Source organism: Erythrolamprus reginae, chromosome 6, assembly GCF_031021105.1.
Source record: "Erythrolamprus reginae isolate rEryReg1 chromosome 6, rEryReg1.hap1, whole genome shotgun sequence".
NCBI classification, from domain to species: Eukaryota; Metazoa; Chordata; class Lepidosauria; order Squamata; family Dipsadidae; genus Erythrolamprus; species Erythrolamprus reginae.
Genome location: NC_091955.1, coordinates 90,175,782 through 90,195,461, shown reverse-complemented (window position 1 = coordinate 90,195,461; position 19,680 = coordinate 90,175,782). Strand labels below are relative to the sequence as shown.

Below are 19,680 nucleotides of genomic sequence, written 5' to 3'. Positions count from 1 at the left end.
TGGAGTACACTTAATATAATATCAGCAAAACAATGGAGAGTGACTCATACTTTTTCACTGCTCAAAATTTCATTCCATGATTTCAGTGGAATGTCCATCATCTCATAGAATCAGAGAATTATCTTATAGGGGAGATGGATGCCATAAGCATGTAATAAATAATAATAGAATCATAAGGCTGGAAGGGACCTTGGAGGTCTTCTAGTCCAACCCCCTGATTAGGCAGGAAACCCTACACTACTTCAGACAGATGGTTATCCAACATCTTAAAAACTTCCAGTGTTGGAGCATTCACAACTTCTATAGGCTAGCTGTTCCACTGACTCATTGTCCTTCTGCTGTCCTATTTTCTCCTTCTCTTCCTCCTCCCCCTCCTTTCTTCATTCTCCTGCTGTCATTCTTTTTCCTCCCCTCCTTTTTCCTCCTCCTCCTCCTCTTCTTCCTCCTCCTGTCTGCTGTCATTCTTTCTCCTCCTCCTCCTCTTCTTCCTCCTCCTGTCTGCTGTCATTCTTTCTCCTCCTCTTCTTCTTCCTCCTCCTGTCTGCTGTCATTCTTCCTCCTCTTCCTCCTCTTCCTCCTCCTTCTCCTCCTCTTCTTCCTCCTCCTATCTGCTGTCATTCTTCCTCCTCTTCCTCCTCTTCCTCCTCCTTCTCCTCCTCTTCTTCCTCCTCCTGTCTGCTGTCATTCTTTCTCCTCCTCTTCTTCTTCCTCCTCCTATCTGCTGTCATTCTTTCTCCTCCTCCTCCTCCTCTTCCTCCTCCTTCTCCTCCTCTTCTTCCTCCTCCTGTCTGCTGTCATTCTTTCTCCTCCTCCTCTTCCTCTTCTTCTTCCTCCTCCTGTCTTCTGTCATTCCTCCTCCTCCTCCTCCTCCTCCTCCTCCTCCTCCAGCCCAATTCAAATGTTATCCATCTCCCCAATGAAAACACCGTCCCATTTCTCCCACGGCCACTCAGCCTCGGTGACATGGGTGGCCATATAAATCTAACAAACAAGCAAACCTATTTCCCAAGGCAGCTGTGTTACTCCAAAGGCAGTTTTCATCTCCCCCACCTCAAGAGTGAGAAGGCACCTTGGCAGCATGAGGTGTGTAATTTTTTTTTTTTTGCAGGGTCCAAATTCAACCTTTGCCTTTTTACAAAGCACTTACCTGCAGTTGCAGTGGGCCTAAACCCGGGGTTGCTGCGGCAGCCGCTGCCATTGTTGTTGGAATCAGCTGAACGGGGTAAGGGTCACCTGAGTAAGAAAATAACAGAGGCATCAGCACCTTTTTATCTACTCTCCACCTGCAAATTAAACTCCTGCATTCACTCCTTCCAAAAGCCTCTTTTTTGTCTGCCTGGCAGAGTTCTAATGAAAAGCTCCATTGTGAGGCCTTTTACTAACACTCTTCACAATTCTGGCGGAGGGAGGAACAGGAATAAAAGGGACAAGCAATTAAGGCGGAAACATCATCCCCTTTTTTCCCCCCATGATGTATTTAGGGAAATGGGGAGGGGGAGGGGAGCGCCTCGCCTTGTTCAGAGGACCGAGCTTCCCCCAAAAAGGAGAGGAGGGGGAAAGCAGGAAGGAAACAGAAGAGGGGAGGAGGAGGGAGGGAGGGAGAAGGGAAAATTGTAAAATCTTGATCAGCACAGAGGGTGGAGGACAATATATATAAATTAAGTTCTTAAGTAGAGGCACCACTGTATGTGTATATATATATAGGATTAGACACAAAAATATGTAACCCTGCCCTGGTGCAGAGCTGAAGGGATTGGATACTGTAGCCTAGAGGGTAATTCTCTGCCTTACAAGGCAAAGGTTGCAGGTTCAAGTCCCAGTGGGTATGGCTAGCTGATGAGGCCAAATTAAGGCCGAAATAGATCTATCCTAGTCTCCCTGAATTTTCAAATTCAGCAAAAAAACATGTGACACATACAGATAGAATTGTCGGCTATCAATAAAATTAACTGCCTTGGAAATGGCCCTAGGTTGGGCAGAGAGGCAAATAAGGAGCTGTGACGTTCCTTCAATACACCAGGGTGATTCGACACAAAAATATGTAACCCTTCCCTGGTGCAGAGCTGAAGGGATTGGATACTGTAGCCTAGAGGATAATTCTCTGCCTTACAGGGCAAAGGTTGCAGGTTCAAGTCCCAGTGGCTATGGCTAGCAGATGAGGCCAAAATAAGGCCGAAATATATCTATCCTAGTCTCCCTTAATTTTCAAATTCAGCAAAAAAACATGTGATATTATAATTAAGGGAGACTAGGATGGCACCATTTTGGCCTTGTTCTGGCCTCATCAGCTAGCCATACCCTTACTGGGATTTGATCCGGCAGCTTCTGCCTTGTAAGGCAGAGAATTAACCTCTAGGCCACCAGACCTGATCCCTTCAGCTTCTGCTTTATTTATTCTTCTGCTATATATATAAAACTATATATATAGCTATATATATAGAACAAGGACAGAAGCACCAGCCTGAAGATGACGAGTGGGACCTCGTCGAAACGTCGCCAGAAATTTCTAAATCCTACACGGGAAGAAACCCAAATATACCAAGACTGTCATATTGGTCACAGAACGAAACTAGACTCAGAACACATATTGCAAAACAATCAAGTAGCCTGCAAGCTCCAACTACTCAGGATATCACGCCTAATCAACAACCATTAACTAATCAGCATACTTCAGCTACATCAACGACCCCAGAGGTTACCCCATTGACTCACCAGGAAGTTTCTACACAGCAGGCAATTGCTGAGCCATCAAACCACACCCAGCCACCAGTATTTATAGAAGGAAGGCAAATCCGCGATGGGGAATTTATCGACTGATAGTACTTATTTAAGTATTTATATTGTAATTGTTTGGTAAGTTTTCATTTTTTTAAGTGTTTATAAACCCTTCCCACACAGTATTTATTTTAGATACAGTATTTAAATACAGTATTTACAATTTTAGTTTTTTTTTTTGAAAAACCTGCCGATCGAGTTCCGCGGGCTGTTTAAATCTGCCGATCGACTTCCTCAGAAACCCGCGATGAAGTGAAGCCATAGTAGGTGAAGCGCGGTATAGCGAGGGACTACTGTGCATATATGTGTGTGTGTGTGTGTGTGTGTGTGTATATATATATATATATATATATATATACAGTGATCCCCCGCTCGTTGCGAGGGTTCCGTTCCAGGACCCCCCGCAACGAGCGGGTTTTCGCGAAGTAGCGCTGCAGAAGTAAAAACACCATCTGCGCATGTGCAGATGGTGTTTTTAACTTCCGCAGCGCTAGCGAGGAGCCGAAGATTGGGGGCGGCGCGGCTGTTTTAAAACATCGCCGCCGGCATGGGGGGCTTCCTAGCAGCCCCCCAAACCCGGGTTGGGGGTCCGGGGGGTGCTGGCAAGCCCCCCATGCCGGTGGCAACATTTTAAAACAGCCGCGCCGCCCCCAATCTTCGGCTCCTCGCTAGCGGGCAGGCAGGCGGCGGACAAGCCGTTCGCTGGCGCTCGCTCTCGCCGCTTTGGAGCCGAGTCCTGAAGCGAATTCGCTTCAGGACTCAGCTCCAAAGCGGCGAGAATGAACGGTGTGGGCGGGCGAAGGGCGGGCGGCAGCGAGGAGTTTGCGTGGGCGGTGGGGAAACTCCTTGCTGATGCCCGCTGCTCGCCCTCCCGCCAGCAAGAGGGGGAAGACCCAGGGAAGCCGCCCAGCAGCTGATCTGCCTGCTTAAAAAACAAAAAAATAAAGGGAACACTCAAATAACACCTCCTAGATCTGAATGAATGAAATATTCTCATTGAATACTTTGTTCTTTACAAAGTTGAATGTGCTGACAACATGTGAAATTGATTGTCCATCAGTGTCGCTTCCTAAGTGGACAGTTTGATTTCACAGAAGTTTGATTTACTTGGAGTTATATTGTGTTGTTTAAGTGTATGTATGTGTGTATGTATGTATGTGTGTATGTAGGTAACATATTTTTGCTGATAATGAAAGGAAAGGCAGATCAGCAGAGCTGAAGGGATTAGATACTGTAGCCTAGAGGATAATTCTCTGCCTTACAAGGCAAAGGTTGCAGGTTCAAGTCCCAGTGGGTATGGCTAGCTGATGAGGCCAAAATAAGGCATATTACACAGGGCAAAACCCGAACTCAGAACAATCTACATACATATACCCGTGAAAATCTACGAAAACAAATATATATACACACACACACACACACACACAGAGATACATATATACATACATACACCCACCCCCACCTTCATAAGTCCTTCTGGCCTTATGACTACCTTTAAGATCAGTATCTCTGTTCCATCTAATTAACTTTGATACTATTGTCAAATAGATTTATTTTTTTTAAAAACCCAAACTATTTCCCCCTCAGGGCTTGGCAGTTTTCAAAAGTTGGACATCAGCTGACCGCACTTAAATTGGAAATTAGCCTTTGGCAAAGCCTTGCTCATGGACCAAACAAGAAGAATTTTAATACTGCCCACGTGAACTTCCATTAAAAATAAAGCATGTGATGATCTTAACAGAACCAAACAAAATAGAGAAACATCAGCAATTCCGCCTGGGGGAAAGTTTGCAGTATTTAAATCCTAAACATTGATGTTATCATCCCATACTAGCAAATGATTTAAGAGTTTCAAGGCATATTATTTTAAAGTTGTAAGTCTTGAGGATCACCCCGTGAATTTTGGGTAGCTATTTGTTCAATACATTAATAAAATAGATGTGTGTGTGATTTTAGTTCAAGTTTTTTATTTTACAATGCTTATCCAATTTTATAACTTACAATCCTAGGTTTATAAAGCTTAGAACTATATTGCTTTAAACACGCCCTAAGCATAGCCCATAAAATCATCTGCTACAACGTCCTTCCTATCAACGACTACTTCAGCTTCAACCACAACAACAAACGAGTACACAACAGATAGAAACTTAAAGTAAACCACTCTAAACTCGACTGCAGGAAATACGACTTTAGTAACCAAGTAGTTGATGCATGGAACTTACTACCAGACTCTGTAGTAACATCACCTAACCCCCCAAAACTTTACCCTTAGACTATCCACTGTTGACCTCTCCCGATTCCTAAGAGGTCAGTAAGGGGCGTGCATAAGTGCACCAGCGTGCCTTCCATCCCCCGTCCTAATGTTTCTTTTTTACTAGTATTATGTATATGAATATTGTTATACAGTGTTCCCTCGATTTTCGCGGGGGATGCGTTCCGAGAACGCCCATGAAAGTTGAATTTCCACGAAGTAGAGATGCGGAAGTAAATACTGTACACCATTTTTGGCTATGGACAGTATCACAAGCCTTCCCTTAACACTTTAAACCCCTAAATTACCATTTCCCATTCCCTTAACAACAATTTACTGGTACTCACCATTGAATAAGACACTTAGTGATCCTGATATTTATAAACATACCGTAATTATTTATTAACAATAATAATTATTATTTTTTGCTATTTATTTGCAAAAATTGTTAGTTTGGTGATGATGCATGATGTCATTGGGCGGGGAAAAACGTGGTATAGAAAAAAACCACGAAGTATTTTTTAATTAATATTTTTTGAAAAACCGTGGTATAGGCTATTCGCGAAGTTCGAACCCGCGAAAATCGAGGGAACACTGTATGTTTATATACCACCAATACATACTTGACAAAACAAATGAAATAAATAAATATAAAATACAATTTTCAATTGAACAGTGTATTGTAAGTGCAAGGAAGGGTGGAAAATTGGCCTTTCAAAAGTATCGGAAATCTGGAATCAGGCCCATTTTCGCTCTCCCGGAGGCTTGAGAAAAGACTCCAGAGCCTAGAGACGATGAAATGCTGATGATGATTTGGACAAATCAATTCACTGAATTACATACATACACATAAGCCCTACATGGTCTGTATTTAGATATTTGAACCACCTAAATTTTGGTAAATTCCTTTTTTTCAGTTTTAAGTCATTTTTTTAAAAAAGAAACTAATTTCTACGTGCAATAATTTGCCATGTAAGAAAAATAAAATGTGCTGATTGCACAAGGATACTCAATCTGCCTTCCTAATACAGCTGGAATCAAAGGAATAACAGCCTTCCTGTCCATTAATGTCAGACTGTAGTGATCTGACTCAGCTTTTAACTGAACAAGAAATTTTTAATTTTCTCCCTGAAATCAGCAGGACTTTAAAAGAACTTATTTCAGAGTAGACTAAAATAGGAACTCATTTAATGCTAAATTATTTGTGGCAGTGTTTTTTTCTTCTTCTCGTTTCTTTCCTTTCCTTTCTTTTTCTTTTAAGAGGAAGATAATAGAGAAGAGTATCTCTTTAAAAAGAGGGGGGAGGGAGGGAAGGAGGGAGAGAGAGGGGGGGATTGAGAGAGAGAGAGAGAGAGAGAGAGAGAGAGAGAGAGAGAGAGAGAGAGAGAGAGAGAGAGAGACTGGAATGATTTATACCTTGGCAATATATACTGCTCAAAAAAATACAGGGAACACTCAATTAACACATCCTAGATCTGAATGAATGAAATATTCTCATTGAATACTTTGTTCTGCACAAAGTTGAATGTGCACAACAGCCTGTGAAATTGATTGTGAATCGGTGTCGCTTCCTAAGTGGACAGTTTGATTTCACAGAAGTTTGGTTTACTCGTAGTTATATTGTGTTGTTTAAGTGTCCCCTTTATTTTTTTGAGAAGTGTAGATTAAAAAGTAGATTAAACTCTTGCATTGGAGAAAGTTGAATTCTGGAAGTTGAGGTCCACAAGTGTTTAAAAAAATCTTGAAAACCCGGTTCTTATTTAGAAAGGTTCTTAAGTAGAGGCGTTCTTAGAGGTACCACTGTATATACAGTCATACCTCGTCTTACGAACCTAATTGGTTCCAGGGGGAGGTTCGTAAGACGAAAGGTTCGTAAGACAAAACATTGTTTCCCATAGGAAACAATGTAAAGTCAATTAATCTGTGCAACCAAAAAAAAAAAAACCCGCAAAAAAATTGGCAACATCTAAGAAGGAGTGGGGCCAATGGAAATTCTCCCATCTGCAGCGTCATCGGTCTCCGGGCAGACTCTCCCTCGACTTCAGCCACGAAGCCACTTCAGCCTCCTGAACCCCGAACCCGGAAGTTCGGAAAAGTTCGGGGTTCAGGAGGTTGCTGGGAAGCCCCCCAGCCTGGCGGTCACCTTTTAAAACAGCCGGGCGGCTTCCCAGGAGCCTCCGAACGCCGAACCCGGAAGTTTGGGTTTGGCGTTCGTAACTCGAAAAAAGTTCGTAAGAAGAGGCAATTTTTTTTCTGAACCCCGGGTTCGTATCACGAGTTGTTCGTAAGACGAGGGGTTCGTATCTTGAGGTACCACTGTATCTTCTAAAATTAAAAAAACGTTTTTAAAGAACAGTAGACTTCACATCAGGCTTAGGGACCTTACTGCATATGGTTGGTCCTGGCACCTCGCATTTTATGTTACCGATACTCCAGAAATATTCTCGGGACCTCCTCGAGTAATACTGGATACTTTATATACAATGTATGGAACCCTGTTCCTCGTCTTTTCGAATTCCAGGTGGTCTCCAGAGCCATATGTGCTATTGCTGATGAGGTTCAGATAATGAACACAGAAGGAGGGAAAAAAAGTTTTCTACCAACAGTGAGGGCCTTATTCGTGAAATGGTACCCCTTCTGGATTTCATCCCTCATTTCAAAATAAATCCCCAACATCTAGATCTGATTTCTACAGAGCTCTTTGCATGCAATGGAACGTCTGAGGTTTTTGTTCCTTTGATTGTCACTGAACATTAGGGAGAAATTGATCAAATGCAGCTTTCGTAATGAAATAAAAGTAAGACTTTCTGGAACATCTCACCCAACAGGCCACTATGAAAAGGAGTCCCAGGGGCAACGACAAAATTTTGGTTAATTTTCTTTTTCATTTCCATGGTGATCAAATATATATATATATATATATATCACGTTAGCCTCATGGGTGTGACGTGCCAAGCATCTGCCGTGGTGTTAATACATTGGAATTGAAAAGCAAACACATTTATACATAGTGTCACACCATGTTAAACAAGGAATTAATTGAATCTGCCAGTTCTGTTTAATGGGATGCTTTCTTGGCCTTTTCCAGACCTACCAAAATAGCCAAATGAGATTCAGGAAGGCTTTTAAGGTACACACTCGAGTGGTGTGAATTATCAGATCTCCCATATGGTCAAGGGTGGGTTGCTTCCAGGGGGGTGGGGAAACGGGGACTCAGTGGGGTAGCGAAAATGGAGCTGCACTCCAGAGCACCCAATTGCAGGGCGTCTTCTTTGGGACGCCTCTGCGTTCTTCCCGAAAGCATTTAAAATAATAATAATAATAATAATAATAATAATAATAATAATAATAATAATAATTTATTGGATTTGTATGCCACCCCTCTCCGTAAATTCGGGGCGGCTAACAACAATAATAAACACAACATGTACAATCCAATAATAAAAACAACTAAAAACCCCTATTATAAAACCAAACATACACACAAACATACCATGCATAACTTGTAATGGCCTAGGGGGAAGGAATATCTCAACTCCCCCATGCCTGGCGGTATAAATGAGTCTTGAGTAGTTTACAAAAGACAGGGAGGGTGGGGGCAGTTCTAATCTCCGGGGGGAGTTTGTTCCAGAGGGCTGGGGCTGCCACAGAGAAGGCTCTTCCCCTGGGGCCCGCCAAACGACATTGTTTGGTCGACGGGACCCGGAGAAGGCCAACTCTGTGGGACCTTATCAGTCGCTGGGATTTGTGCGGTAGCAGGCGGTTCCGGAGGTAATATGGTCCATTACCATGTAGGGCTTTAAAGGTCATAACCAACACTTTGAATTGTGACCGGAAACTGATCGGCAGCCAATGCAATCCACGGAGTGTTGAAGAAACATGGGTGAATCTAGGAAGCCCCACGACGGCTCTCGCGGCGATTCTGCTACAAACAAGAGTGTCTAGGGAAAGTGTTCTGCCGGGCTCTCTGATAGGAGCCTCCCGAAAATTCAAGGGTACAAATTTCAGACACATGCACGTTTGAAAATTCAAAACAATGTTCTTTATCACAAAAGTGAAAATAAATTAAGCACCCTTTTCGTATTGCAAAGAGCACTTGTCCCAAAGCAACCTGGTAGTCTGTACAATTCCCTTAATCAGTCCTTAAGTACTTAGCTAGCAGCTGTGAAGAAACGTCACAGCCCTTCTTCTTCCACGAAGTGAAACACACACACACTTTGCTCTACTTTGGTTTCAAAGTCGTGAAAAATCAACAAACAAAGCCCGGAAACAGCAAGGAAGTCCTGAAGAACAACGATCAGATAATCTTCCACAACGGCCAAACCCACACGCTGCTATTTATATCAGCAGCACTAATTACTGGAGCCCCACCCAAACACAGGTGGCCTCTCTTATCTCTTGTAATATGTCCTCAATTGGTCTCTTCTATGCATAACTCTGCGCCTGCGTGGGTCCAAGACTTCCGCATCCGAATTGACTGAAGATAATGGAGATTGACTTCCTGGGCTGTGTGCCAAGACCCCCTCTTCCAAGTCACCCCCACCTTCTTCTTCGTCCGAGGAAACTGAACTACCTGACTCTGTCGGCAATAAAACAGGCCTATGACATGTTGAAGTTTCCCCTGCATCCCTGGGGCAGGAGCTGGGCCAGAGCCAACCACACCAGGAAAGTATAAGGAGATAAGATCTGGAATTAATTCTATGTGATTTGGGTTTCTGCCTCCCCCTCCTTTCTGAATGGCTATAATATGCCAAATGGCTATAATATGAGGAACAGAGGTCTTCATAGCTGGCTGGTGAATTCTGGGAGTTGAAATTCACAAGTCTTAAAGTTGCCAAGTTTGGAGACCCCTGCTCTAGAAAATAAAATGAATATTGCTTGAAACCTAATGTTTTGCCAGAAACCTTGAATTTGTTTGGTAGTCTGCAGGAAGGAGGATTAAGACCGTTATGTGGAATGGATGATTTTGGGATGTTCACTTAGGCTTTGAAAGTAGCAAGGAACACTTTAGATTGTTGCCTTTGAGTAAGTGATTATTTTGTGAGTGGCCATTTTAATCTTGAAAGCACCTTTGTGACAATGCTCAAAATGTGCTTTCAAAACTCTAATGTTGCTGTCATTTCACTGTTTTATAGCTGCTCACTTCTAGGATGTGGGTGAATTCGATGACCTGCTTGTTTTGAGTCCACTGATATGGGTATTGTTTTGAGGTTCTTGGCTTTTTTGGGGGGGGGAAGCTTTAGAAACAAATGCTTCCAAATGAAATATATTCGGCTAACAAAAGACAACTGAGGAATTCATGAATTCATCAATGATATAGTGATGCGGGCATAATAAAGCCAAAGAGAAGGACCAAAGAATGTAAATTTTCAGAACAAGAGAGCTTCACATTTATTTATTAGATTTGTATGCCGCCCCTCTCCATAGACTCCATAGACATAGATATAAAACTGATGTCAGAAGAGTCAGATAACCAGAAATGAATGAAGGCAGTTTTATGAAATTCCTAACCAAGATAAATCTTCTTGCTGAAACAAAGGAAGATCCAATCTCTTCTTCCGCTCCTTCTGGGTTATTTGTTTTATTTTAAACAATCTGTGTCTTCAAGACAGGAATATTTGTACTTCAGCTTCAACCACAACAATACATGAGCACACAATAGGTACAAACTTAAAAGTGAACCGCTCCAAACCTGATTGCAGAAAATATGACTACGGCAACAGAGTGGTCAATGCCTGGAATACACAATCCGACTCTGTGGTTTCATCCCCAACCCCCCCAAAATTTTAGAGTGTCTACTGTTGACCTCACCCCATTCCTAAGAGATCTGTAAGGGGCATACATAAGCACATCTGTATGCCTACTATACCAGTCCTAATGTTCCCTTTTACTTTTATTAATTTCATGTATTCAAATCATGTATATACTTACATGTATTATCTAATGCGAGATTGACAAAATAAATAAATAAAAATTAAAAATAAATATGCAAGGATCTATAAAAAGCTTAGATCACAGGTCTTCAAACTTGGCAACTTTAAGACTTGTGGACTTCAACTCCCAGAATTGTCCGAGGTGAAGTCCACAAGTCTTTAAGTTGCCAAATTTCTTAGGTAAAAGGGTAAAATCACACCTGCCCGTACACACGAAACCTCGGACAGACAGCAAAACTTTCCAGAATTAATCTTCAACTTTCCACCCTTTAAACCCATTGCAAACTTGTGCTTTGTTTTTGCCCATAAATTGAGAGGCATATGTTAGCCTCGGTCTATGCAATGGACTCCCGTTGTGATTAATGGTGCTTGCATGTCATTGGGAGGTTGTTTGCAAAAAGAGCAAATTAAACCTCTCCATTAAGTACAGAACAGGTGGTTTGGGAAGGACATTCTTGGGTTCTTCTCTTTTTCTTTCATCAGTTGGAGGGCATTGCAAGAGGGCTAGCTGGAAGGCCTTGTGAATGGCTGGATTTGTAATCCCTCTGTTCCAGTTGCTTGGATTTAAGCCTCCGCAATGTCTTTCTATTAAAAATATAGTGATACCTCGTCTTACAAACGCCTCGTCATACAAACTTTTCGAGATACAAACCTAGGGTTTAAGATTCTTTTGCTTCTTCTTACAAACTATTTTCACCTTACAAACCCACCGCTCCTGCTGGGATACCCCGCCTCCAGACCTTCCGTTGCCAGCAAAGCACCCATTTTTGTGCTGCTGGGATTCCCCTGAGGCTCCCCTTCATGGGAAACCCCACCTCTGGACTTCCGTGTTTTTGTGATGCTGCAGGGGAATCCCAGCAGCGCAAAAATGGGTGCTTCACTAGCAACGGAAGTCCGGAGGTGGGGTTTCCCAGCGAGGAGAGCCTCAGTGAAATCGCAGCATCACAAAAACACAGAGGTCTGGAGGTGGGGTTTCGAGGACTTCGGTGTTTTTGTGATGCTGCGATTTCACTGATGCTCCTTTTGCTGGGAAACCCCACCTCCGGACTTCTATTGCCAGTGAAGCGCTCATTTTTGCAATGCTGAGATTCCCCTACTTGGATTCCCCTGCAGCATTGCAAAAACACAGAAGTCCGGAGGTGGGGTTTCCCATGCATGGGAGCCTCATGGGAATCCCAGCAGCGCAAAAACGGGCGCTTCGGCTGGCAAAAGGGGTGAATTTTGGGCTTGCACGCATTAATCACTTTTCCATTGATTCCTATGGGAAACATTATTTTGTCTTACAAACTTTTCATCTTAAGAACCTCGTCCTGGAACCAATTAAGTTTGTAAGACAAGGTATCACTGTATTCCTACTTATATGTCAGATTATTCATGAACCCGGAGAAACCTCCACCCCATGGGGAACAGCAGCCCATCACTGGTCTGCAGATATCTTATCAGCCCATCTTCTGATCCACACAATATACAGTTTGAATGAGGATGCTGCATCATTGCTACCCCATGCCAGGTTATGTCCGGTCCACACCTGCTTGAAAACAACTGAGTAGACTTACTGCAGCCTGTCTTGTAGCTGAAACCAGGGGGCAGAAGGAATCCTTGCTGGGCTGCTGCTGCTAGGGTTCGCTGGTCCGGGGGGAATACGGGGATCATTAGTGGTGGTAGCTGACCTTGGACCTGCTGGGCAAGAGGTGGTAAACATCAAACCAAATATTACATCTCAACAGTTAGCTTTAAGATTTCTTTTTTTAAAAAAATACTTTTTATTGAATTTTATACATTTTTTAAAAAAAAAACCCACAAACACTACATATAAACAAACATTAACTCAAATAGAAATATTTTTCAAGTAAGTCAACATCCAACTTTTGCATTCTTATCCGTATACTATATCAGTGATGTCGAACCTTTTTTTCCTTGGGTGACGAAAGCGCATGCATGCACGCTATCGCGCGCAAACGAATCCCCACGCCCATAATTCAATACCTGGGGAGGGCGAAAATAGCTTCCCTAACCCTCTGAAGTCCCCCTGGAGGCCAGCTTCTGGTGAGCCCAGTAGGGTCGGGTTTTGCCCTCCCGAGGCTCCAAAGGCTTCCCTGGAGGGAAGGGTAAAATAAATTTGTTTGTTTGTTTGTTTGTTTGTTTGTTTATTCATTCATTCATTCATTCATTCATTCATTCATTCATTTATTGGATTTGTATGCCGCCCCTCTCCGCAGACTCGGGGCGGCTAACAACAATGATAAAAAACAACATGTAACAATCCAATTTAATAAAACAACTAAAAACCCTTATTATAAAAACCAAACATACACGCAAACATACCATACATAACTTGTAATGGACTAGGGGAAGGAATATCCTAACTCCCCCATGCCTGGCGACAAAGGTGGGTCTTGAGTAATTTGCGAAAGACAAGGAGGGTGGGGGCCATTCTAATCTCTGGGGGGAGTTGATTCCAGAGGGCCGGGGCCGCCACAGAGAAGGCTCTCTCTCATTCCCTGGAGGCTCTCCGGAAGCCAAAAACGCCCTCCCGGAGCTTCTGTGTGAGTCAAAAATCAGCTAGCCAGCACACACATTCATGTTGGAGTTGAGCTAGGGCAACAGCTCACGTACCAGCAGATATGGCTCCATGTGCTACCTGTGGCACTCATGCCGTAGGTTTGCCATAACTGTACTATATGATTATATATCTATACACATATTCTTAAATCATAAACATTTTCATTGTTTTTTCTTTTCCTTATCCATTTGTACCACAGTGTCCAGATATCATAACAGTCCGAATCTTTTTTTTATCATTTAATACCATGGTTAGCCGATCCATCTCTGCACAGTCATATACTTTCTTGATTATTTCCTTATCTTCTTTTTTTTCCAATTATTTTTTATTTTGATAATGAACAAACAAAACAAAACATATGTACAAAAAACACAAAATGAATTTAGCTTAATACTGGCAGGTTGCTAAGGACGCCAAGGTGATCACTTCCTGGATTCCATGGAATCCAGGAAGTGATCACCTTGGCATCCTTAGCAACCTGCCGATATACGTGACATCAAAGCTCCGCCCCTGGAATCTCTTGGTGGGATTCCCGGTTCGGGTTCGGTACGGGTTTGGCCGAATTTTGCATTAAGTTCATCCGAACTTGCCGAACCCGAACACCCTTGGGTTCACCCATCACTAATTACAACTATAGTACAGGTAACTGGAAATTGGAAAAAATATATTACAGTATAGTGGTACCTCTATCTACTTTTCTAGATAAGAACCGGGTGTTCAAGATTTTTTCCCCCTCTTCTTAAGAACCATTTTCTACTTAAGAACCCGAACCCGGAAAAATTTCCCAGGAAATTTGAGAGTGGCACAAAGGCCCATCCAGTTTCCTGCCATTCCCCCTCTAATCCCAACCATCTCTGGCTTTTCTGGGCTGCCAGAGGAGCCTTTCGGTGGTGTTTAAGGAGGCTTTGGTAGTCCAGAGCGAACAAAGCATTTTCCTTTCTCTGGGCTCTTGGAGAGGGAATAAATCTCTGCCAGCGCCCAGAGAAAAGAAACACTCCCTTTGCTCTGGACAGCCCAGAGTGAACGGAGCGTTTTCCTTTCTCTGGGCGCTGCCTCAAAATCTCTCTTTTTTTTTAAAGCCTTAAAGTTTTGGATTTTTTTATTCCCCTCACCTCACCTTCTTCCTTCAGCAGCGACTGTCCTCCTCCTCCTCTTCTTCCTCCTCCTCCTTCCACCCAAATTCCGAGCTTTTATTTCTTTCCTAATGGGTTTGCTTTTACATTGATTCCTATGGGAAAAATTGCTTCTACTTACAAACCTTTCTACTTAAGAACCTGATCATGGAATGAATTAAGGTACCACTGTATTGCCGCTTCTGTGCACCACAGAAAGAGTAAAATCACTACACAGATCTAATTTGAGTCCGTTTGGCAGGATTCCCCCCTCCTTCTTAATTCCCTGCCTCATCCAGTTCTATTTTTAGAGTCACGCACCTTTTAAAAATAGGGTTGCAGAATTTTTTATTGGAGCAGTTCTTGAATAATGATATGTTATTGTGGTTGTAAGAATTCAATTTCACTTGACCAAAACATTTCCACACCTGCAGAATAATGACTATCAGGCTTCCAAGCGCTCTGCTCATAATGTACCCCGAGGGATGTCTGTAAAATTGAACGGGATTTACCTACAGGTAAATGCGTATAGAAAGGAATTTTAATGACCCTGCAATAATCCTGTTACTGCCTTAAATTCCCCCTTTTAAATCACAAAGAAATTTATTTCTCCTTTGAAAGTGAATTGAATTGTTGCATTGTATTCTTAGGCAAAGAACAAGGGGGAGGGAGGGAAGGAAGGGAGGAAGGAAGAAAGGAAAAAAGGAAGAAGGAAGGAAGGAAAAAAGGAAGGAAGGAAGGAAAAAAGGAAGGAAGGGAGGAAAGAAGAAGGAAGGAAGGGAGGGAGGAAAAAAGGAAGGAAGGAAGGAAAAAAGGAAAAAAGGAAGGGAGGGAGGAAGAATGAAGGAAGGATGGAAAAAAGGAAGGAAGAAGGAAGGAAGGAAGGAAGGAAGGAAAAAAGGAAGAAAGGAAGAAAAAAAGGATGGAAGGGAGGAAGGGAGGAAGGGGAAAAGGAGAAGAAGAAGAGCTCCATGTATGAACATGACTTTGCCAAGCAAAGATGCTTCAAAACAGAACTGAAAACAGTAATAGAGAGACAGATGGTTTCACTGAAGTCTTCGCTGCCAAAAAAAAAATTATATACAAAAAAAGAAAGAAAAAAATGTGATGTTATTGAAACTGGCTGGAAAGTTCTCTGATGGCTGCAAACACTCTTGTCCCATTTTAAGTGTTAACTCTGCCTCCAGGGCTAATATAAACTAAAGCAACATACACACATACACACACACCCTAGTACTTGCTGACCCACCAACATGCACACACTCACATATAGCCCTACAAGTCTGCACTTGATTGCAAAGAGACTTCTGGATAAACCAGCCAATGTGTTGTATTAATGCATTCCTGACTGGGAAAGAAGCCATTAGGAAAACATATTTTTTAAAGGCTATTGTCACATTTTTATACTGTTCTTTACTTCTTGAATAAGGAAATGCTTAACACAAGAGAGGAGTGGAGAGGTGGGAAAAAGGAAAGATGGATGGATGGATGGATAAATGGATGGAAGGAAAGAAGGAAGGAAAGAATGAGAGAGGGAAGAAGAGGAGAGGAGAAGAGTGAAGAGGAAAAGAAAAGAAGAGAAGAAGGTGGAAAAGAAGTTGGATGGAAGGAAGGGAGGAGAGAATGAAAGGGAGGAGAGGGAGAGGAGAGTTGGAAGAAAGGAAGGAAGGAAGGGAGGAGAGAAGAATAGGAAGGAAGGAAGGAGAGAGGGAAGAGGAGGAGAGAAGAGTGGAGAGGTGGAAAAGAAGGTGGATGGATGGAAGGGAGGAGAGAATGAAAGGGAGGAGAAAAGAATAGGAAGGAAGGAAAGAAGGAGAGAGGGAATTAGAGGAGAGGAGAAGAGTTAACAGGAGAGATGGAAAAGAAGGTGGATGGAAGGAAGGGAGGAGATAATGAAAGGGAGGAGAGAAGAATAGGAAGGAAGGAAGGAAGGAGAGAGGGAATTAGAGGAGAGGAGAAGAGGAGAGGTTGAAAAAAGATTGGAAGGAAGTGAGAGAGGGAGGGTGGAAGGAAGGAAGGAGAGAAGGAAAAGGAGGAGAATTGTAAGGAAGGAAGGAAGGAAGGAGAGAAGAGAGGATAGAAGAAAAGAAAAAGTGCCAGATGCCAAAAAGGAAGCTAAATCTTGAAAGTAAGTGTAGCAGAAAGTTGGTGGACATTTTTTTACATTGAAACCAAGATACCTCAGACACAACAATCAAATTTTCTTTAGAAGTTAAGCAGAGCAAGGAAAAACTTAATACCAGTGTTCCATTTCATTTCTAAAGGAGATCAGTGCTGAGCTAATGTCATTGTTATGAAAACAAAGTACAACCAGGAATCAAATGCATCCGATGCCCCCGTGCTGTATTTATTTTTGAGGCTGGAGGGAATTTTGAGAAAGTTTTGTTTGCCTAGACTTGTTGCTAGGCTACATACGGGGAAAACGTTTGGAAAACAGGTCCTCTTTCTCCACTTTCTTCCAGCTTGGCTTACAGTGGTACCGGGGCTGAAATTCAAAAAATTTCCCTGTCCATTTTGTGGATGTGGCTTGGGAGGGGAAGGACACTGCAAAATCCCCATTTCCACCCCACTCTGGGGCCAGCCAGAGATGGTATTTGCCGGTTAGTTAGTTAGTTAGTTAGTTAGTTAGTTAGTTAGTTATGTTGTCCAATACATTACATAGGATATACTCGTAGTAAAATATAGTAAAGTAATTAGTTAAAAATATATCAATGAAAGAATAGAAGAAAAGATATATGAATTATAGGAGAGACAATAGGACAGGGGATGGAAGGCATGCTGGTGCATTCATTCATTCATTTATTTCGAAAGGCAAGGAGGGTGGGGGCAGTGCGAATCTTGATTGATTGATTGATTGATTGATTGGACTTGCCCCACTCCGAGGACTCAGGGCAGATCATAACATTCTGATAAAAAGATACAATATAAAACATTTATTTATTTATTTATTTATTTATTTATTTATTTATTTGTTTGTTTGTTTGTTTGATTGATTGATTTTTATGCTGCCCTTCTCCTTAGACTCAGGGCGGCTTACAACAGGTTAGCAATAGCACTTTTTAACAGAGCTAGGCTATTGCCCCCACAATCCGGGTCCTCATTTTACCCACCTCGGAAGGATGGAAGGCTGAGTCAACCTTGAGCCGGTGATGAGATTTGAACCACTGACCTTCAGATCTACAGTCAGATTCAGTGGCCTGCATGAATGAATGAATGAATGAATGAAGGAAGGAAGGAAGGAAGGAATGGATAAATGAATGAATGAATGGATGGATAAATGAATAAATGAATGAATGGATGAATGAATGAATGAATGAATGAATGGATAAATGAATGAATGAATGAATGGATAAATGAATGAATGAATGAATGAATACCCACCACATTGGAAGATTTTGACCCTTCCTTCCATTCTGTAAGAGAGCTGCCAATTATTTAAATCTATTTATTTATTTTTTCTTATTATTGGATATGAAGTGCCATAATTCCATGACTACAGTTTTGAAACTGCAATTTCATTTTATTGCTATTTTGATACCTGTAAACCGTCTAGACGCAGTGAGCACTGAGACAAGAAGAGAATTACTGAACAATTGAAGCAAACAAACAAATAAACAAAGTGATGGAGGCTGGATTTAGAGAATTTGCAAGCTACTAAACATTTGTAATCAGGGCAAGTTGCAGAAACAGCCATATGTCTCTTTGTAGCACATCCAACAGTTTTACATGCAGAAATATGAAGCGTCTCCAGGGTTGACATTTTTTCCCCCTTCTTCTTCTCAACATAAGTTTTGGGAAAGCAGCTAAGTTACATTATATTATGGCAGCCTATAAGTCTTAGAACCCCTGTCCATCTAAGATTTTCAAAATTACATCCTTATCTGATGGAGTGTTGCTATTAACATGGTGGATAGCTGTTGCTAACATAGAAACATAGAAGACTGACGGCAGAAAAAGACCTCATGGTCCATCTAGTCTGCCCTTATACTATTTTCTGTATTTTATCTTAGGATGGATATATGTTTATCCCAGGCATGTTTAAATTCAGTTACTGTGGATTTATCTACCACGTCTGCTGGAAGTTTGTTCCAAGGATCTACTACTCTTTCAGTAAAATAATATTTTCTCATGTTGCTTTTGATCTTCTCCCCGATTAACCTCAGATTGTGTCCCCTTGTTCTTGTGTTCACTTTCCTATTAAAAACACTTCCCTCCTGGACCTTATTTAACCCTTTGACATATTTAAATGTTTCGATCATGTCCCCCCTTTTCCTTCTGTCCTCCAGACTATACAGATTGAGTCCATTAAGTCTTTCCTGATACGTTTTATGCTTAACATGGTAGTTAAGTACAATAATAGAATAGAATAGAATAGAATTTTTATTGGCCAAGTGTGATTGGACACACAAGGAATTTGTCTTGGTGCATATGCTCTCAGCGTACATAAGATAAAATATACATTTGTCAAGAATCATGTGGTACAACACTTAATGATTGTCATAGGGTTCAAATAAGCAATGAAGAAGCAATATTAATAAAAATCTTAAGATATAAGCAACAACTTACAGTCATACAGTCAACATGGGAGGAAATGGGTGAAAGGAATGATGAGAAAAATCTATTCTCCAAAGCCCTTGAAGGCAGGACAAGAAACAATGGATGGAAATTGATAAATAAGAGAAATAACCTAGAACTAAGGAGACATTTCCTAACAGTAGGGACAATTAGTTAGCGGAATGACTTGCTTCCAGAAGCTATGGGTGCTCCAACACTGGAGGTTTTCAAGAAGAGTTTTGTCTGAAATGGTAAAGGATTTCCTCCTTGAGCAGGGGGTTGGACTAGAAGACCTCTGAGGTCACGTCCAACTTAGTTATTCTGCTTCAGCACTTGCATAAGTTTCCATTTATTCATCCCTCTTGAAGAAACAGGGAGCCAGTTCAAAAACTTTGAGGGTGGGGATTGGGGAAGGGAGCCAGTCTTTGAAAATTCTGCCAGAAGTTGACTTGGGACACCTCCCCTTCAACTTCTAAACCAACAGGTAGATTG

General features: G+C 42.0%; 1 protein-coding gene across 7 annotated transcripts in view; it reads right to left on the bottom strand.

The window, feature by feature from the left end:
* Positions 1 to 19,680, bottom strand: part of SOX5 (SRY-box transcription factor 5) — a 623,231-nt gene that overhangs the window by 153,543 nt on the left and 450,008 nt on the right. For all 7 annotated transcript variants that reach the window (XM_070754344.1, XM_070754346.1, XM_070754345.1 and 4 more), the window contains 2 exons: positions 12,516 to 12,636; positions 1,148 to 1,233 (listed from right to left, as the gene is read on the bottom strand). In XM_070754344.1, the coding sequence (XP_070610445.1) occupies positions 1,148 to 1,233; positions 12,516 to 12,636 (207 nt within the window). The remainder of the gene's footprint in view (positions 1 to 1,147; positions 1,234 to 12,515; positions 12,637 to 19,680) is intronic.